General features: G+C 39.7%; 1 protein-coding gene across 1 annotated transcript in view; it reads left to right on the top strand.

The window, feature by feature from the left end:
* The window catches only part of LOC111864018 (E3 ubiquitin-protein ligase TRIM37), a 57,829-nt gene that overhangs the window by 8,412 nt on the left and 26,939 nt on the right, over positions 1 to 22,478 (top strand). The window contains exons 2-8 of the mRNA XM_023850944.2: positions 4,875 to 5,140; positions 5,235 to 5,445; positions 8,727 to 9,043; positions 12,791 to 13,000; positions 15,359 to 15,538; positions 16,442 to 16,556; positions 19,497 to 19,678. Of these exons, the coding sequence (XP_023706712.1) occupies positions 4,875 to 5,140; positions 5,235 to 5,445; positions 8,727 to 9,043; positions 12,791 to 13,000; positions 15,359 to 15,538; positions 16,442 to 16,556; positions 19,497 to 19,678 (1,481 nt within the window). The remainder of the gene's footprint in view (positions 1 to 4,874; positions 5,141 to 5,234; positions 5,446 to 8,726; positions 9,044 to 12,790; positions 13,001 to 15,358; positions 15,539 to 16,441; positions 16,557 to 19,496; positions 19,679 to 22,478) is intronic.

Here is a 22,478-nt window from a genome sequence, read left to right as displayed (position 1 = left end):
AGCATATTATGAGGGATGAGGTCAAAAGCATTAGAAAGATCAAAATAGACGGCATCAGCTTGACGCTGACCGCGGACAACAGGCGTCAAGAAGTCGAGAAACGTCACCAAATTGGTAACTGTAGATTTAGTTCTGGTAAAGCCATGTTGGTTGGAATTAAATTTAGCGAAATGAGAAACATGGTCATTAATAATGAATTCAAACAATTTAGAGAAATTACTGATAATAGAAATAGGCCTGTAGTTGCTCACGGCAGCATGATTGCCTCTTTTAAATACTGGTACAACAGCAGATTCTTTCCATGCAGCAGGAAAATACTGCTGCATCTGGCTCAAGTTAAATATATGCCTAAGTATAGGAATAAAAATACCTGCACAACCTTTGATGATAAAACCAGGAATACCGTCAAGCCCAACAGATTTTGATGGTTTTAGTCTCTTGATGGCTTTGTAGACATCAGCATCAAAAATGGGGGCAAGGGATAAAAATTAAGAAGATTGCGAGACAGGGTGAATGACCTTAGAGCAGTGTTTATTGTAAACAGATTGAAAGTGCTTAGCGAATGCATCAGCAACAGTTTCGGGCTGGACTAGGTGTGTACCATCAACTTCTAGATGAATGGAACCGGATCTATGTTTTCTGAAATTAGACATGTATTTCCAGAAATGTTGGGGCTGTGAATTTAAATTGTTATCAACTGACTTCAGCCACCTAAGTCTGTCGGACTTGATGGTATTTTTAACTAGTTTTCGATAATAGGCAAACCTGTCGTAAAAGTAATCAGAAGGATTCTTTTTAAAACGACGGTGGAAATAATTTTTCTTGATGATGTAATGCCTTAAGGTATAGGCAAACCAGTGAGGGAATTTAGACTTGTAGCGATACCCACAAGGAATTGCCTGCTCCATGGCACTTCTGACAGCAACACTGAGGCTGGCGACTGCTACGTCAACAGAAGAGGTTTCATACACGCTTGACCAATCATAAGTTGATAGAATGTTGTAAAGCAAAGCGTAGTTCCCTGCTGTGAAATTTTGATAACTATACTCACACTTTAAATTACTGTTAACATTAGGTAAGAGAACATCAATATTCAAAGGAGGGTGCTATATATCAGTTGCGACCAATCCAGAGTTGGCAGGAACAGACTTTAGATCAGTGAAATTTGCAAATACTAGGTCAAGCATGTTAACAGTGTCAACAGCGTCAACGCACTGCCTTAGGCCAAGAAAACATGTAGAGGTGTATATAGAGTCCCCTTTGAGTTTAGAATAATAATGACAACTAGAAAGAGGTGTCCCGTTCTCCCAGTTGAATCCAGGAGCATTGAAGTCACTGAGTAATATGACGCGAGTATTGTTCGTGTCTAGATTGTTTTCAAGTTGTCGAAAGTAGGCAGTAATGACTTCCGGTTTGGTGTCAGGGGAGAAGTAATGGTTACCAATAAGCATGTTTATGCCATCAGCAGTGGGAACCTCGACCCACACACATTCAGAACAGAGTTCTAAATCATACCTGTGCCTGCAAGAGCCCAGGCTAGTGGTAATGGCTGTTAAAACGCCACCACCACGAGCCTTGTTTATATACGGCCGGTCAGGCTGGTAAATGGTGTATTGGTTAGGAAACAGATTGTGATCGTAGCACAGGTCGTTTAGCCATGTCTCGGACAGACAAATTATGTCGTAATTGGAGACGCACACGTCATAAAATTCAAGTTGTTTGGTCCTGAGACCTCTAACGTTTTGATAAAAAATGCCAAGAGAGTTACCGAAATTCAGATGCGACATGGCCGAAGGACTTGTGCTCGCATCACTGAAAGAGGCCATGTTTAAGTGGATGTCGAGCTGCCTCCGTTGGCCCCATTGTTATCCGCTGGATTCGTTGCAGGTTTAACAGCAGCAGTGGGAGCTGCCTCTTCAGGTGTGCTGGCAGTAAATATCTGGTCCGCAGTAAGCTTACCATAATATGGAGCAATCAGGCAACCAGAAGGCCAGACACCAGTGCTATTTATTAGAGCAAATTCGTCTTCCAATACAGAGATATGAAATGAAGAGTACAAGTTGAATTTAGTTTTGAGTCTGGTGCAGACCAGCTGTTTTAGACTCAATTGCTCCTTCAATGATTTGTGCACATCATCTGCAGTAACCTCGGGGCTAAACCGAGAGTCAAATAGTGCCTTGGATCTTTCAGCTTTTTTGACGACCGGCAAGGATTGCGAGTTACTAATACTGATGAGGGGCTGTCTGCGAAGCTTAACCTTGTTGACAACAGCACTTGCAGCAGGAGTGCTGGTGGTGGTCCTATTTCTGTACCTAACGGTTTTAAATCCGTCAGGATCAGGTATCACTGTAGGCCCAGGGGGTGAAACCCCAACCGCAGCGACGTCCCTGTACAACAAGGTTGTCCCAGCAGGAACAGCAGGCGAGGCCTGAGTGGAGAGGGCAGCTGAAGGCATACGCTGGTTGCTGGCTGCTTCCTTGCGGGATGTTTCTGCCAGCAGAATGCGCTGCTCCATAGGGGCCCTGGGTGAGGCTTCAACATGGCTATGCAGATTCCTAATTTCCTCTTTCAGCAGCATTTTTGAGATGGGCGACCTCGTTAGCCAGATTTGTTACCATATCCACAAGGGACTCAATTAACTGCACGGTGCATTGTCCATTGTGTCTAATAGCTTCAAGCTGATTACTCACAGATATAAGCGGAGAGACCTCTTGGTTGGATGAAGCACAACTCGTAGCTCCTTCATTACCTCCTTCATTAGATGGAGATCCTGGTGAATTGGTAGGATCCATATCAGTGCCTGATGAATTCGCACACGCGTTGCACTTGTATACAGACTCACTCTCAGCGGTTAGAGTAGCCTGCTCGGCCTCTCCAAGTTGCAGGCACGCACAGTGAAATCGCACATCACATACACCACACCGAATAAATTTTTGTTTTCCATAAAATGGCTTTGTCACATATTGGACAAGCATCCTGGCTGGCGACCATGAAGCCACGCAGAAACACAACACTGGATTCACGAGATAAAAGTTCTTGATGTTTGCAGCAAGCAGTAGGAGCAGGAGCACACAGTACAACACGTCCGCTCACTCCGAGCGCTCGAGCAATAATAATAATAATAATAATAATAATAATAATTGAGGTTGTATATGCGCATGCTGGGGATCCATTGCGCTGACCACGTGACACCCTCTATCTGCAGAAGTTGGTACTAACTTTGCCTACAAGCGGCGGTTGCTCGGTCGGCATAGTTCGCTTGCAGACTAAAGCCATGTAGTTTATTTTTTGTTTTGTTATATGTGCATGCATCGGTGACACAGCAAGGCATTTACCTGACCATTGGCTTGCCTGTGCAAGTGTCAGCAATATAGGTGATGGCTGGTAATGTGATTGCTATTTTCATCACATTTGTAATTGTACAGTGTGTTTCACTCATTTAAGATATCTAGAAAAGGCCATCAAGTTCAGTTACTTGTAGACAAAAAATGCATGCTTCTGTTATGACTCTAGACAGAATAATTTCTTGTGGCAACACATCTCCACTTATAAGATGGGAGGCAGTGGAAAACTAGGGTCTGCATTATACAATTTCACTATGCAGATAGCCTTCAAGAACACATCCTTTCTATAATGTGATGCCATGCTGTACTCACTGAAAATAGAACAGAAATACCAGATGAGTACACTTTTATTTATTCAAAACTTGATACACGTTTATACTATATATATATATGAATTATGTCTACCGTCAAACACAACAGATACTCAGTTTTAATTTCTATCTTTATTGCTGCTACATGTTTCGGTTGTATAAGACCATCATCAGAAAGTTATATACAGGAATATGTATAGTCATTGAAACACCAGTATGGATCCTTATCGGTGCAGCATGTCGTTGCGTGTTGCCTGTGCAGTGTGACAATATACTAACATAAAAACTTTTGCCTCAAGTTGATGTAGCACATACATAAATAAGATAAAAGATAAATATGTAGGTATATCATATATCAAAACTTATAATGTCTTTTATATATTATTGAAAATATTAAAAATATGTTATAAATGTTTAAAAAATATTAATTGGTTTCTGATGCTAGGTTAAGGATGTGTATGTGAACCTAAATATTTAAGGTTTTCCTGCTACAGTGTAGAAAAATGGGTATGTATGTTTGTAGGTCTTTTTGCAGAAGCTTCATGCACAGTAAGCCTGGTTGTGAAGCCCAAAGACAAGTTACTATGATGTACGAGTTGTTAGTGTGTGGATATTTGTATGCTATTCCCACAATATGTATCTTTATATAATTGTACAATATGGCATATGTGTTTTTTGTCTGGGCATGTATACATTCAGTGTGTTCTACACTATGCAGTGGTTCAGTGTACATAGATGTAGCAGCAATAAAGATCGAAATTAAAACTGAGTTTGTTGTGTTTGACGGTAGACATAATTCCCATATATATCTGTCTAGAAAACCGAGATTAACGGCCATGGGGATCTGTTGCACTGACCACGTGATACCCTCTATCGACTAAAGTAGGCACTAACTTCGCCGACAAGTGGCAGTCGCTTGGTCGGTGTAGTTTGTTTGCGGACTACAGGCCACGGACTTTGTTTTTGTTATTTATATATATATATATATGTGTGTGTGTGTATATATCTAACACACAACAGGCTGCAGCCAATGAAGGTGATACAAGTTTGTTTCAGGGCATGCTGAATCCAAGAGGCTTGACAAGAAGCTTATAAACTACAGGTACTGGCTGGCTTAGTTGCTGCAGTTTGGGACGTGAACAAAACTGTAACATTCAGTTAAAATTAAAATAAACCAGCTACTTTTCATGTTATTTTGAAATATTTGGTTCTCCTTCAGACTCTGGCAGAAGTTTTCCGCTGCTTCATCTGTATGGAGAAGCTGCGGGATGCTCATCTCTGCCCCCATTGCTCCAAGTTGTGTTGTTATGTTTGCATTCGCCGATGGCTAACAGAACAACGTTCACAATGCCCTCATTGCCGAGCATCGCTGCATCTTCATGAATTGGTTAACTGTCGTTGGGTTGAAGAGGTGACACAGCAGTTGGATACCTTGCAGGCAGTTGGGTTTACAAGTACTCGTGGTGATGACTGTGATAGAGACAGGTATGACATACCTTTGAAAGTGTGTTTTAATATTAATTTTCTTCTGCTGGTGCCGTGTTAAGTGTTGTAATAATCTTGTTTTTTTTGTCAGTAGATGTGAAAGCCATAAAGAAAAACTGTCAGTGTACTGCTGGACTTGTCGGCGGTGCATTTGTCATCAGTGTGCTCTCTGGGGTGGTACACATTCAGGACATACCTTCAAACCTCTGGAAGAAGTTTATGAACAACATATCACCCAGATCAAAGATGAAGTGACTCAGTTGCGACGTCGGCTGATGGAATTAATGAGTTTAGTACAGAAAGTGGTCAGTATGAATTTGTTCCTGATTTTACTTAAATCATAGGCTTAAGAAGTGTCTTCATTCATTGAGGAAGGGAAAACTCCTGAATTCAGTACTTGATACCAATTCAGAGGACAAATGATGAAGTGACTCAGTTGCGACGTCAGCTGATGGAATTAATGAGTTTAGTACAGAAAGTGGTCAGTATGAATTTGTTCCTGATTTTACTTAAATCATAGGCTTAAGAAGTGTCTTCATTCATTGAGGAAGAGAAAACTCCTGAATTCAGTACTTGATACCAATTCAGAGGAGAAATGTTGATGAAGTGACTCAGTTGCGACGTCAGCTGATGGAATTAATGAGTTTAGTACAGAAAGTGGTCAGTATGAATTTGTTCCTGATTTTACTTAAATCATAGGCTTAAGAAGTGTCTTCATTCATTGAGGAAGGGAAAACTCCTGCATTCAGTACTTGATACCAATTCAGAGGAGAAATGTTGGATAGCAGCCAGCTGTCTTTCTCAGCTCCCTACTTCTGAGGTACTTAGCCTAGGTGACAGTATAATTGAAGTGTCAGGTATATGTACGAGTGCATGATTCCATAAAACAGGATGAAAAATGTTTGTTATTACATATAAATGATAATTTTAGAAATATAATGCACACAATAAAGTGATACAGATGAGTTTCAAATAGAGAATCCGTTTTCTGTTTTTATAAACTGTTCACTTGGTTCGGTAGACTAGAATATGGTCATGTGACCACACACATATTAGTTCTCACTGGAGGGCTTTCTGTTTGACAGTCCCTTAAGAAGATTCAGAGGTATATAATTATATTCCCTTTCCTTTCAAATTTCAGAAGTGAGAGTACATTATTTTACTTAAACATCAGAAAGTACAGATTAGGCATGGAAAAATAATGTCTGTCATGTTAGGTTCCCTTTCTTCTTCCAGCAGCTTGAGGGCCCTGTTGTCAGATTGTTCAGTTAAAGGATAATATGTTATTCTTAACAGGTAATTCCTGGGATAATCAGGAATGAATGGGTTGGAGAAGAAGAGTTCCTGCTTGCTGTTATGCTCTAAAATTGCAGGTGTCTGTCTAATCCAGTTTCTATTTAAAATTAATTTTTAATGCATTGAAAGGCTGTTACAGGGTACTGAAAGTTTCTTCAGGAGATGCATGTTAGTCATCATAGCAGTACTCATTGAAACAGACAGAGATATTAAAGAGTACATGATGATACAGGTGTTTTTTTTTTCATGACACCTGATAATTGGTGTAACTACTTTGATATTGAACACAGTATTATGAAACTTTCATAGATCATTCTGCACATGGGAAATTTGTTTGCTATACTAAAACTCTCTCCGGTCTAGAAAACCGAGATTAATGGCCATGGAAATCCACTGTGCTGACCATGTGGCACCCTCTATCCACATAAGTTGGCACTAACTTTGCCGAAAAGCAGCGGTTGCTCAGTTGGTATAGTTCGCTTGCAGATTAAAAGCCACAGATTTTTTTAAACTAAAACTCTCTCTGGATGTAGTGGATTGATAATGGTAAGCTGTGGGATGTATGAGGGTTGGAACTTTAATAGTGGCAACACTGCTGTAGAGACACCATGCAATGGAACCAAAGAATGTCGCTTATACCACACATCAGTTACATGCCTACCTTACCTCAGAGCAAATGGACTCTCCCTTCCCACATCACGCACATGCGCAGTGACAAGAAGAACAGAGCCTCGTGTTAGCTGGCGGTCTAATGTAGCGTTGTCACGATGTTTTTGAAACAGGAACAGTGGAGTTGGATAAAGATTGAATGTGCCAGAGGCCGTACAGCATGGCAGTGTCATCAAGGTCTTCAAGAGGCTTGCAGGGAATCTGCATTGCCTTACAGAACAGTGGCAAGGTGGAACCACCACGAAAATCAAAAGTTCGTCAGAACCCTAGCAGTGTGAAAGTTCTGCCGATTCCCGTGTACGACTGTGATGGTGTTATCCTGATGCATACCGTTCCCTGACAGAAGACTGTCAATGCGCAATATTATTGTTCATTTTTGGAACACAATCTGCAACCAGCTTTGAGAAAGAAGTGGCGACACTTTCTCCAGAACCTGCCCATCATTTTGCAGGACAATGCTTGGCCGCATGCAGCGCAAGCTGTGGCTGATTTGTTCGATCGAAGGGGCTGGGAAGTGCTGTACCATCCACCATACTCCCCAGACTTAAGCTCTTGTGACTTCGACTTGATTCCAAAGATGAAGGAACCACTTTGTGGCATTCGCTTCAGAAGTGTTCCAGAGATTCTTCAGGCAGTAGACCACTCCATTCGAACTATCAACACAACAGGCGCTGCTAAATGTATCCTACGACTTCCACATTGCTGGCAACGGGTTGTACACAATGCTGATGACTACATAGAAGGACAGTAAAACTTTGAAACATGCATCTGTTTTCTATCAGTTGTAAATAAATAGTTGCCACTATTAAAGTTCCAACCCTCGCATGAGGCCCAAAATTGAACATTGCTTATTATTGTAACCATGCAAATGAAAGTCAATTGGAGAACAGTGTAACAATCACAACATTTAGATTGTCCTCCAGTAGCACTCCATACTGCCTTGAAAAAGTGTAACATCTTGCTTCTGACAATGGCTGACTTAGTTTCATTTTGTATGAAAAAAAAGTGATCATAACACATTTTCCGTGTAGTGATGGTTGAGATCCTAATCTGTTGTGCCAAATATTACATGCTTTTTCTTGTACTTCCTGTTATTGCCTCCTGTGCTACACAAACTACTTCCCCTGTACTAACAGATACAGTATGTTTACATCTGTTCACACATTTTGTCATAAAAATGTTTTTTTTTTTTTCAGACTGTTCACCAGTCTGGCAGATAGTGTCACTTGATGGTGTAACATGAAGAGAAAACCGTTGACAGCATTGTCTGTCCACAGCAGCACAAGAACCATTAGAACAGTAAAAGATTTTGATAACAAGCACAGGCTGATCCATTGTGTATAATTCCATCTTGTTTCTCAATTCAGCATTGGTAATGGCAACAAACAAATTTCCAAAGTGTGCAGGATGAACCATGAAAGTTTCTTACAGTTATGTCCAATAACAAAGAAATTATACAAATTTTAAAATGCCAGATGACAAGAAACACATGCTTCACTTGAACACATGCAGTAGAACAGTGTCTGAATCTTATGTGTCTTATAGATTAGTGTATTCTCTGTGAACTAGTCTCCCTGTACTTTAATGAGTACACAGGTAACTGTTTTTTGTATTTTGTCAGGAACGTAATGTGGAATCTGTTCGTGCTGCCAAAGATGAACGTGTTCGTGAAATACGTAATGCTGTGGAGCTAATGATTGCTCGCCTGGACTCTCAACTTAAAGCCAAACTGCTTACATTAATGGGCCAGAAAAATTCATTAACACAGGAAACAGAATACTTAGAAGCTTTGCTCCAAGATATTGAACATCAGTTTCATACTTGCACACGCTCTGAACTGATTATGAAGAGTGGTGATCTTTCACGCATGATCCATCAAGTGCGCAAGAAACCCATGGCAAGCTTTGTGACTGCACCTGTGCCTGCGGTTTTCCAGAGGTTAGTTCATTTGCCCTTTTGTGATGTGTCAGATATTCAGAAACTTAGCGTAGGAATCAAATGTTGTATGTCATGGTAACAAGCACGGTATCTACAGAATGAAACATGTATTGTACTTGCTTAAATGTAAACAAGTCCCCAAAATTATGTGGTCTTGAAATTAAAAGAGTATTTTGCACCCACATGGTCTGTCCAAAAAGAAACCGAACTTTCTTTTTAAAACATTTATTGATAAGCTTACAACTTAATAAGACTTTCATCCATGATATGTATACAATGGCCGTCTTGTAGTGCACTCAATTTCACCTGTTACTTCACGACATGTTTCGGCAACATCGTGCCATCATCAGGTGCCCTAATTATGCTAATCTGTTGCATTGCTTGCCATTATATTTCTTTATAAAATTATTTAAAAAGTGCATATTCGTCAACTATAATAAATTTACACACACTAAAACTAGTTAAGATTATTCATCTTATGTGTCTTAATTAAAACTTGCATGTTTTTCTTCCACTATGGGGGTCATTTTTCTTATATTCTGTGTAAACCTGCAACGTGAAAAAAGGTACTTATTATTATTACTTTTGGCTTCTATATGTTATGTGTTGTATTATAATGTTTAGTACTCACCGTGTCTTGTGTGATGTATTCCCTTTTTATCTGCGAGTGTTGTAATGTTGGATGTGTGTGCGTCTTCATAGTGATTGAGTTACGACGTGGTAGGGGTAGATGTGGTGGGGGTAGGTGGTGGGGTTGTGTTATGTTGTTCTGTGTAAATTGTGTGTAATTCCTGAAATATTGGGTTATATATTTCCTTATTGTTCATATGTGTGTTTTTCTTTGTTGTTCTGTATATATGATAGTTTTATAATGTGTTTAAATATTGTCCTTTCTTTTCATTGCTATGATATCCATAGTATTTTCTATTGTACCATATGCATGTCCTGTGTTTAATATGCGTTCCGAGTATCCTGTATTGCTGTTATTGTGTCTTATGTCATGTATGTGTTCTTTATATCATGGATGAAAACGAGTGCAACAGAACACTAAAATACAACATTATTAATAAGACTTGTCTCTCCTCCCCTCCACTGTCTATACACTGCTTCCAATGTTTTTTCCAGTTCTAGAACGCATCCTGGAACGCGTTTTGTAGGATAGTGCATAGGTCACATAGTGAATTTTCTTCTAGCTCTTCTATTGTCTGAAATCGGCGACCTTTCAGAGTGGATTTCAACTTTGGGAACAAAAAAAAGTCTGCAGGGGCCAAATCTGGAGAGTAGGGCAGTTGGGGGATGACAGTCGTCTCATGCTTCGCCAAAAATTCACGGATGAGCAACATGTGAGCAGGTGCATTGTCATGCTGCAGCATCCAGGTCTTGTTTCTCCACCCCTCAGGCCTCTTCCTTTGCTCTGCCTCCCTCAAACGCTTCATGACCTCCAAGCAAAACTGTCCGTTGACTGTCTGACCACGTGGAACAAACTCATGATGAACGACGCACTTCTCATCCAAAAAAAAAATACCATCAGGAACACCTTCACATTTGATCGACTCTGGCGTGCTTTTTTTTTGGTCACAATGATGATTTTCCTACCCACTGTGACAGTTGAGCTTTTGTTTTGATATCATACCCATACACCCACGTTTCATCACCTGTTACTTTTTCAGAATTTTTTCATCAGCATTTGAATGATCAAACAGTTCCTGACTGATCGTGACACATTTCGCTTTTTACTCACCTGTCAAAAGACACGGCACAGATTTTGCAGCAACATGATGCATCTCAAGTTTTTTGGTCAAAATTGTGTGCCACAAACTTGTACTGATTTCTACTTCTTCAGAAACTTCATGGACAGTTAGGTGGCGATTTTGACGAATCACAGCACACGCTTTCTCAACATGATCATCATCTGTTGATGTGGAAGGCCATCCAGGTTTGGGATTGTCTTAGGTGGACGTTCTGCCTGATTTGAAACTTTGGTACCATTCGTAACATTGTATACGGTGTAAAGAATCCTCTCCATAAGCTTGCTTCAACATATGAAAAGTCTCTGTAAAGGTTTTTGCCAATTTGAAACAGAATGTCACGCAAATACGTTGCCCTTCAAGGTCCTTCATGTTTCAACTTGCAAAAATCACAAAAGACACAAGAGACAGGTTCACTCTACTGCATGTACTTGATGACTAATTGATGTGGCGTGATCAGGCAGGTGTCAGGTTAAAGCTTAAGGTCACCGCTGCATAGCACCACTGTTGTGAGTCACCTGTGTTGGCTCGTTGGAACCCTATTTCACAAGTTTGGTTTCTTTTTGGACAGACCACATATATAATTTTTTACTTTTCAATGTATTTCTTACCCTTCTGATTATAAGAACTTGGGTGTAGATTATGGTAAATATTTGTTTTACCACTGCGGACCAGTGCAACATCTACACAAACATTTTTTTACCAACATTTTATGTTAAAAATGAAAATTACATACAAAATAAAAGTACCTATTTGGTTAGACGTATTTACGCAGCAAAATCGGTAATATTTTTTTTCCTCCCTTGGGACAATGAAAGTTTGATCATTTTTATTTCTGTTGTCAGTTCTGTCACTTTCAGTCACAGTGCTGTTGCCACTCTCATAGTCACCATTGCTGTCTTCTCCGCAATCCTGCCAAATCACATCTTTCTTCTTACTGTCCATGGCATGTGATGGGCAGTACATTTTAAACCTTTGAGTGTCAATTCTGGTCATCTTTCCCAAGAAACCAGAATCCACTGGCACAGAAGACCACAGTGGGCTTCTCAGTTTTCAAGAAGGTGTGAGAATGGTTACCAGACAGAAGGAACTCAGAGCATAGTTTTCTGAGGTGGTCATTAAAAGGATTCTTACTAACCACATTATTGACGTGTGTGAGAAATAATATCTCCAGGTATGACTACTAGGTCAGAATTCAAGAATGCAGTCTTGTGTTTTACCTCAGGCATGAGGTACCATTTGAAACTATCTGATGCTAAGAATGCTCTACGTTTTAATTCCCAATGACAGGAATCCAGTCAGTTAATACTTCTTTCATGATATAGCCATTTTCTTGAATTCAAGCAATGGTATCCCCCTGGGCAAGTTTTTTTCTTTTCTTTTCGTTATGATGTACATAATTTTTGGCCCTTAGCCATAGAACCTAACATCATTGTTTATGCATAGCTTTTTTTCCCCTGTTGTCTTCAGTGGTGCTCATTTAGCATGTTTTGTCATAATTATGGCATTATTTGGCATGTCAGAGACAGTTGATATTTCTTCATCATTTCCAATTAAGGCAAATAATTGTGCTTCTTATGTAACGCAATAACTTGACACAGAAATATCATTAAAGTTTATGAACTCCAACATATCCAGCTGTGAAAATGAATGTGGTACTATTTGTCTATATAGTAGTGACATGCTATGTAATTAATTAAAGCTTACTATGATGTTGGCTAAAAAGTCTGCACTTATGTTTCTGACATATTCTGAAATAGTTTGTTAACATTTGTTGTCATGGTACTGACAATTATGTGGTAGGGGCCCTGGGCAGCTATCCACTTTGCCCATTGGATAGAGTAGCGCTGGCTGTACTTTTCACCAATACTGACTGAGGAGTACTGATTGTCTGAGGTGGCATCATAATTCAGTTTTGACTATAAAACTTGTCTTTTTTCTTTCCCATAATTTATTAATTTTCAGAATTTAAATCAGACATGTTATTCATATGTTTCAGTGAGATTGTACCTGGATATGACAGTAGCACTTTCATAATGCAACAATTTACACAGTTGCAGCATAAGGCTGATCCTGTGTATTCACCACCGTTACATGTGAATGGGTTGTGTTGGAGACTTAAAGTGTACCCTGATGGTAATGGAGTTGTTCGAGGAAATTATTTATCTGTTTTCTTGGAGCTTAGTGCTGGCCTTCCTGAAACATCCAAGTGAGTACATTGCACTTTGTTTATATGAGAATCGTTATTTGCACTTTCCAACTGCATTAACCTTTAAGAGACGGCCATTTAAATTCCGGTAGTGGCAGCAGGGACAGATTTAATTTAAATGCCCGTCATTGTAGAGTAATAAAAATTGTAATCATGTTACTCAAAATGCTGTGATTTCTACAATTTTTGTGATAAACGAACGAAATAAACGCTGCATTTATCTAGAAAGAATATAGAATCAGTTATTGTAATTTACCGATTTTAAAATCTAAAAATTTTTACACTGATGCCAAAAAAATTTTTCCCTCAATTTTGAACGTCTGTGCACAAAAATGCATACAGTTCCTGCACAAAACATTTCTGCAGTCTGAATGCCTGCTGGTGACATCATGCTCTAACTATGGCTTGTGTAGCTACAGGGTCGGATGTTTATGCTTCGTTCATCATTCTCCAGTTCGTAGGTTCCTTTCGGTAAGCACGAGTGTGGGCGATGTCTAATCGTTTGCAGAAACACTGACTGTGTATTATCTCGTAGCCAAACAAGAAGTGGTCTGTTTTGAAATATAGCCGAGCAGTGTCAGAACATTCAAGGCTAGCGTTGTGTTTAGCTGTCCACCATGGCCTCGTATTTGGAAGACGCTGAAATTGAGAATCAGCTTATAAATGACACCAATTCAGACTGTTGTACCGATGACTCTGAGAGTTGCGAGGAAGAAAGTGAATCAGAAATTGAAGTCGATGAAGAACCATCATCTTCGTCGGCAGCCTGGGGACCACCACACCAGCATGGCAAGAGGAGTGTGAATAATTATTCAGGTGGAGCTGTGGGCAAACTGTGGCAAACAGTTATAGCATCTGTTGTCGAACCTGGAAATGGACAAATAAACTATTTTTCCATCTCCTGGATCTGAACAGTTACATCCTGTTGTCACACAGAGAATTTCATCTCGCTCTTGTGCGGAACATGCTGGAAGGGGTCCACTTCGCCCTCAACGGCCCAGGGGTCGAACCCCTGCCGTTTCATCGGGGTCATTTCGAATAGAGGAGGCCAAACAACAGCACTGGCCGACTTCCTGTACTTCGAAATTGAGGTGTTGAGTGTGCTCTTCGCATGGGAAACGAAGAATCGTCCGGATAAAGTGCGTGAAGTGTGATGTGGGACTCTGCATTTCCGGAAGTTTCCAAGATTTCCACACGAAGCCAACATTCCATTAGACGACGCAGGTGGGAAGAGAGACAACTTATAAAGCTGGTGACCAAAAATAATGGAAGTAAGAAAAGAATTTATAACTTAAAATTAGATTTTAAAAAGCCGGCCGCACGCGTGGACTGCGCGACGCCATATGGCGTCATTCGTCCCCTTGACTTTATTTTAATGACGCCATATGGCGTCGCTTGGCTCTTAAAGGTTAAGATGAGACTTAGTAATAGTGCTTAAATAACTGACTGACTGATTGACAGACTGACAAGCTTTGAGTTTTTCTTCAGAAGCTAATAGGCACTCAGCTGGTGAAGAAATTCCCCATGTTGTATGTAATCCGAAGATTAGGGTGTTCACAGTAGCCTGCCACTAATCCCATTCTCATCAAGGAGAAGTAATCCACACCCTTCTACACTGTTTCTTTGAGATCCTGATTAATTCTTTCAATTACTTGTGGTCTGCTCCGAACTAACTTCAGGGACCTGAGCCCTTCTTGAGGAGCTGCCAATTGTATAGCTACTCAAGAACTTCCCAACAATTTATGGAACCAAAGGTTCATTACCATGTTCACAAGAGCCCTCCACTGGTCCCTGCCATGAGCCAGATAAATCCCATCCATACCACTCCATCCTATCTCTCTTAAGATCCATTTTAATATTACCCACCCACTTGGTCTTGGTCATCCTAGTGGTCTCTTTCCTTCTGGCTTGCCCACCAATGTCCTATATGCATTTATCTTCTCCCCCATTCATGCAACTTGTCCTGCCCATCTCATCATCATTGACTTGATCATTCTAATTATACTTGGAGAAGAGTACAAGTTACGAAGCTCCTCATTATACAGTTTTCTCCAACTTCCAGTCACTTCATCTCTCATCAGTCCAAATATTCTCCTCAGCTCCCTGTTCTCAAACACCCTCAGTCTGTGTTCCTTCCTAAATGTGAGGGACCAAGTTTCACACCCATAATGATACTCGTATCTCCATCTTGTTTGATGGTTGTGTGCCCTCTGCACAGTTGAAAGATTACTGTTACATAATCTAGATTCTACTGATCAACAGATTTTATCCTGACACTAATGTACATGATCTCTGCAGATATCCTTAAATTTTTGTTTTGCCCAAGGACATTGCTTACAATTGGTTTTTATTGACCAGGTATGAATATCGTGTAGAAATGATTCATCAAGGCTCTCGAGATGCTAGTAAAAACATTGTCAGAGAATTTGCTTCTGATTTTGAGATTGGAGAGTGTTGGGGTTATAATCGATTTTTTCGTTTGGATTTACTGGCTAGTGAAGGCTACCTGAACACTGAAATGGACACACTCATATTAAGGTAAGCACACATTCTTCAGGGAAAGAATGTTTTTTTTATCAAGATTATGGTTCTCTGGGATGAGATGCCATGTACTTTAGTAGATAGGGACTAGTGTTTGGCAGCTGGCCGCCAAATTACATGGCATCATATCCCAAAGAACTGTGATCTTGATCCTGCCATGAATATCTGAGATGTTGTGAATTTATGTATGTACTTCAGTAACTTAATTTCAGGTAACACATTAAGCCATGTTGGTTTGGATTTTTATTAATTTCGGTGTCTATACGTTTAGTGTTTGTATACATCCCCTCTAATAGTTTTTGAACCATTGAAGAGCTTATTATTAGACATAATATATCATGCATTTGTAATTTTCTGTCATCAGTAATACGAATAATATAGGAGGGTGTGATACTGATATGTAATGAATCACTGTGAAGTTTGGTATGGAGAGAGGTAATAAATACAGCTGCAAATTTTTTATAGGGAACAAAATATGTTTATAGTGTGAGTCCATGAGGTTATGTAAAAATGTTTATCTTCTGCTCAGAAGATAAAGGAAGTATATTTCTGTAAACCTCTGTACTAAAGCTAGAAATTGTGACTAAATTTCTTTTCTTGGTTGCGTGGAATTTGTAATGAACGTTTCGTTATGATTTGTACTGTCATCTGAGATTCTTTTCAGAATAGTTGTGTCAGTTTCATTTCACATCCACAGAATCAGTTATTCCACAACAAATTTATTTGTTTGTCCTCTATGTGAAATAATATGGAGCTCTACCTTACCAGCTTTTTGTTATTGATACTTTAACAGGGAACCTTATTGGCATATCAATCACTATAACAAAAGAAATTCACAAGGATATAAAGCAGAATGCTTTATTATGCTGTATTTTCTCAGTATTGTTTTACTTTGTTTAGGTTCCAAGTGCGCCCTCCAACATTTTTCCAGCGTTGTCGAGATCAGCATTGGTATATTAGTCAGCTGTTAACAGTTCAGAACCAGTACATTACACAAATTAATGAATTAAAAGAGGTATGTATGAATGTTTGAGATCATATACAATATTTATTGATAGAATTATATTTTAAAATCGTTCTGTATTTGTGCTTAAGGACTGTGGGAAGATTGCATTGAATTCTGGAGTTGATTCTGAGGATTGAAGAGCAACCATTGTATATACAAGAAATCACATGCATGCAGACAGAGACTGATTTTAATGTACTTTTCTTCCTTAAGGAAATAAATGCAACTTATTGAGATAACCATATTGTCAGTGTCTCTTCCATTTAAACAGTTCAGTTAGTTGTATATAAATTTACTATGCATATTGTCATGTATTGGAGACTAAACACAGGGTTTTTATTGATAACTTGTTTTTGAATGTTTGTGATTCATACTGCAAACATTTATAACACTGTCACTAATCTATACACATTACAGCACACATTAGATCATCTCAATCTCTTATGTCTTCAGTAATCATCGCTGGGCAGCTACTTTTAAGAATGGTGATCCCTCTTCTGCCATTCTGACAGCTAACTACAGACTGCAAGTGCCAGCTCAAGAGTTACTAACTTGGATCGGGTTAAATACTTCTGGCCCTCACCAGCATAGTCATTGCCGGTTCCAGTTCCCATGGAACGCATAATCATTTTTTACCGTCTCATGACTCTGGAAGTTATGCAGCTCCTGACTTATTTGAGTCTCAGTCTGAGTCATGTGTCACAACTGACAGTCAGCTAGTCTCTCTTGGAATGAAGCACCCATCTGGGGCTTATTACCAGATTTTTGTGACAAGAGGACAGGTCTATTGTTTACAGTTGCTGCTGGCCCTTGCCAGTGCAGTCATTCTCGATTCTGAGTCCCATGAGACTTGCAACTTTGTTTTACTACCCCAGATTCAAGACTTCCCTTTTCATTGCCTCCTACGACTTGTAGGGCTATGGTGAAGGTATTTAACCCTGCCTCCACACAGAATTGACTAACTAATTAGCTAACTTGATTCTGTTTGTCCTTGTTATATAGCCTTAGCACAGACTACATAGAAAATGTTGCTTCCAGCAGTTCCTCTGTTGTTGTGGGGACATGTTTACCAAGTACTTAGCAGTGAACATCTCCTTTGGCTCCACTATTCAGGCCCTCAGGCATCATATCACAATATATTATAGTGTTACAGACCATCCCAGTCTCATCCTATCCCAGCATGTCTTTTTTTTTAACAACAGACACACAAACTTGTGAGGTGGGAGCAAAGTGGAAGATTTTGAAGTTATGTCTGACAGATTTGATGTAGACAACATCTACAATAAAGTTTTCCCAAACGGAGGAGGAGGAGGATGGACTTACATTAAGCATGGGTGACTGTAGAATCCCTTTGGAGAATATCAGAAATGAAGATATCAAGTGAGGATGATACAGGAAGCTGACAAGTAGGTTAAGAGACCGAGTTGTGCAACAGAACACTAGAACAGTGATATAGACACAGATATAAAAAGACCTGCTTGTTCCATATGGCGTAAGGAAATGTTTGCTCATATGTATGCTTTGAGAAAGTAAAAATTTCAGTGATGAAGAGAAATTGGTTTAATTCAGTCTTTAAATGTTAATCAGACTCTGGCACGTGTTGAAATAAAGCTTAAAATACTTAAATTTTATTTTACTATTTTTGTATACATTGGAAGGAAACATTTGTATTCTGATGGAAATGTACAGAAACCGTTTCTTTTAAATTATTATTAAGTAAATTTGTCCCTTTGCTTAACTAATTAAGCACTACACCAGGAAGACATATGGGGGAGTAGATATATAAATCCACATACGAGGTGTGTTCAAAAAATGACGGGAATTTCCGTATTTTGGAAAAAATATTTATTCATTCGTCTACATTAATGTTGTCGCCTTCAAAATAGTCCCCATTCGATATTATGCACTTACGCCAGCGCTTCTTCCAATCATCGAAACACTTCTCAAACTCGATTTTTGGGATAGCCTTTAGCTCTTTCAGCGATGCGCTTTTAATGTCATCTATGCTTGTAAAACGACGGCCCTTTAAGGTTCTCTTTATTTTTGGAAATAGGAAAAAGTCACACGGAGCCATGTCTGGCGAATATGGAGGCTGGGGCATCGTTACAGTATTGTTTTTGGCCAAGAATTCACGAACAAGCAACGAAGTGTGAGCAGGTGCCACGCGTTTCATACCCAAAACATTCGAAAAAATTTCATGGCATGAGCCAATCGATATGCCAACATCATCAGCGACTTCTCTGATTGTGATTCGGCGATCATTCATAATCATTGCTTTCACTTTTTCCACGTTTTCATCGGTTGTTGATGTGCTGGGGCGTCCGGGGCGCTCGTCATCTGCAACGTCTTCACGGCCATCTTGGAAACGCTTATACCACTCGTAAACTCTTGTTTTACTCATAACAGACTCACCATAGGCCTTTGTTAACATTTCACACACTTTGTAACACTTTATTTCATTTTTTACGCAAAATTTGATACAAATTCTTTGATCCATTTCTTTTAACAAACGAAAATCGCCAAGCTCATAAAAACACGTCTAACCTTAGCGGCTGCCACAGACAAAGTAAGCAATGAATACAGCTGAAAATTTTATTGTACTTCAGGGGCATGTATACCAACATAATAAAAAAAAAATTTTGACAATTGGACTCTCCAAACCCGCGAAATTTTAAAATTCCCGTTATTTCCTGAACACACCTCGTATTCTTGACCTTGGCACTGGTTGGACGTGAGCGGTCAGCTTCATACCTCACTCACTGGATAGGAGGATGGGTGAGCTCCAGAACTGATCTGGAAGGCGTGAAGAAGAGAAGAATCTTGCCCCTACAAGCATCTGAACTCTGACCCCTCAGCCATTCAGCCTGTAACCAGCCACTATACCGACAGCATTGTGTTGCCTAAGCAAATATTTCCAGTGTATATATACATTTGCATTTTTCATTTCAGAGAATTGCTATTGAAATTTCTCGCAATAATGTGTCTGCGACTCGTGCTAATGGCAGTAATGATCCTGACAATGGTACTATATCAGGAGCTCCTGCAAATGTCATTTCACCTGTAATTGGTGACTGTGTACTAAGTAATCATCTTCTGGAGTCTTCTGTAGTATCTGGTTCTTTGCCACAGAGGTCAGTGTGATTTTCAGTGAATGCATCCTGTTGTGTGTGAGTTGTAATCTATCTCTCCTTTAAATCGGACATTTACACAACGGAGTCACCCGTCAGATAGTATCAAATTTTAAATAATAACATACAACGTAACAACAGGCCTCCGAACACCGCATCAGCCATTGTGTATATAATGTCCATATAAGCATTACATATACACTCAACTCTTGATTATCCGGGATAATGGTGGGGATGGAAATCACGATTAATCGAAAACCTGGTTAAGACAAATTTTATTAAAAGTAGTACTGTAATACTGTACCTTCATAATACTGTAGCGTGTTTTGTTACTGAAGACGCCATTCGGATTGTTAATTGGTTTATTTAACAACCCTGATTATAACACTGTTGTGGGGTTTCACACTTTATAACCCTATTCTCAATAATCTCTTCACACTATATTCAGTAGTCTACACGTATTCACAGTATTCCAACTCAACTCGTAGGCTGCTGCCTTGAGAACTCGTTCACTGCTGACTTGAGAACTCACTTTGGCGGTTGATACACTTTTTAACTTGTTCACTGCTGACTGGAGAACTCACTTTGGCGGCTGTGTAGTTCCCTTATATAGTCGCAGTGTTTGCCTGTTACGTAATCGGTACTGCTGTTGCCTGACGCCGTGTTGACAGCGGCATTGCATGCCATGTAAGTGTGGAGGGGGGGGGACAGCGCTGACTCACCCGCCACGTCACCGTGGCCAGAGTTGCCACGTCACTGCTGGGAGAGGGAGGGGTTGTCCTCCATTGTGCACCATGTCACGATACTATAGGCCTGCCTGTATTTAAATTTATTCAACCTTATTTTTATGTCATCTCATGGCCTGTTTAATACTTTTTTACATTACACTGAAGTATGAATTAGTTATTTCAATCACAGTGTTCAACAACATCCAACACTTTATACGAATATTCACACTTATCACTTAAAAAAAATTAATATTGTCGTTTGCTTTTTCGCGGCATTTTCTTTTTACGGATATCCGTACGAAGCCTACGTAATATTAGCTTGTCACTTAATAAACTGTTCTCTTCACTCTCGAGATAGTCCAGTAAGGATTCCAAATGATTAAGAGCAGCACCATGTGATATTTTCTTACTAGCAGCACCGTCCACCTCTTCCTTATTCTCACTTTCTTCCCACTCTTCTGGCTGCACCCTCACTGAACTTAACGATTTCGTCACTGCTTAACATTTCGAAGGCCAGCTCACATGAGTTTCTCTTGAGTACTTAACAAAACACGCTTCCTTTTACACCCTGACATTTTGCTAACGCACTTGAAGATCGATACAAAGAGACTAACTGGGACGGTGTATCTGTCCTTGAAACTTTCCACAAATCCTTGCATTCTTTCACCCCTACCCTAGAACATTGTGTTAGCATAACGGGACCAAAAAATGCAGAGCTCGGTTCACACTACTGCGAAAATAGTGTTACAACTCACCATGAGAAACAAAAGTGAATGAATATTAAACAATATATAAGCCTCAAAAAAGCCCCGGTTAAGCCGCAAACCGCTTTATCCGCCCCCAGATAATCGAGAGTTGAGTGTATTACTATTACAACTGCCAGTTTCCAAATACCATCACATATACAACTTTTAAATATACTTTTGACTATGTAACTGGTTATTTTAGACTTCAACTTTCATTGTAATTTATATTTTGTATTCCCCAATATCATTTTATACCATTGTATACACTTAGAAATTTATCACTGTATCCTATACAGGGTGTCCCAGGAGGAATGGACCAAACTTCGGGAGGGTGTTCCTTATGTTAAAGTATGCCGATATAACCCAAAACACCTATGTCCAAAGTTGAACGGTTACGGAGATAATGGCCAGAGAAGTGTCAAACTTTGACCGGTGTTACACACTTGTTGATTACAAAATACATATTAAAACTGGCAGGAATATGTGGATTCTGTAATGTTAATAATGTACGTAACATCAAACTAACTTGTGAGTGACGGAAAGCCATAAAATTGAAGTACGAAATACTCGCTCGCCATGTCATAATTGTCCTTAGGGTTTACAAGCACTATGCATGACACATGACTGGCGAGCGATGACGTAATATGGCTGCGCTATAACCCGACCACATAACTGTAAACGTACATTCACAGGAAATCTCTTTTGGAATTTCGTTTCCATTATCTCATGTGGATTATTATGGAACCACGTATGCACATTTCGTAAATTATTTACACCATCCAGGGTAAAAGACGCCTCATCACTGAATAAAATGACGCTTAACAGTTCGGGATGAACTTTTTATCCAGTGGCACAAATCCATACGCTGTGCATGGTCGCCTGGTTCCAGATGTTGTACCATTTGATCATGGTAAGAATAACTCTTCATGATGTAAAGTTTGCCACACCTGAATACATGATACGCCGATGCGAGAGGCGATTCTACGAGTGATAGACGCGGACTTCACTGAACAATATCAAGAATGTGCTCTCGTGTGTCTATCATTCGTACATCCTGCCTTTCAGAGTGCACAGAAACACTTGCAAGAGAACCAGTATCACGCAATGTCTGGTGAATTCGCGTAAATACACTTCGAGATGGAATCCTTCGATCGGGAAAACGCCTTTGGTATTCTTCAACAGCAGCACGTGCATTGCGACCGCAAAATCCACACACAAAATGCATATCACAATATTCCACGTGTGAAAACACAAAAGGCATTTCAGCAACTCATCACACAACTAATTTACCACCCATTCACGACCCCGCCGCAACGTAATCTGTAGGCT

This window comes from Cryptotermes secundus, unplaced genomic scaffold (assembly GCF_002891405.2).
Source record: "Cryptotermes secundus unplaced genomic scaffold, Csec_1.0 scaffold2493, whole genome shotgun sequence".
In the NCBI taxonomy this organism is placed as follows: Eukaryota; Metazoa; Arthropoda; class Insecta; order Blattodea; family Kalotermitidae; genus Cryptotermes; species Cryptotermes secundus.
This window is presented reverse-complemented; position numbering and strand designations above follow the sequence as displayed.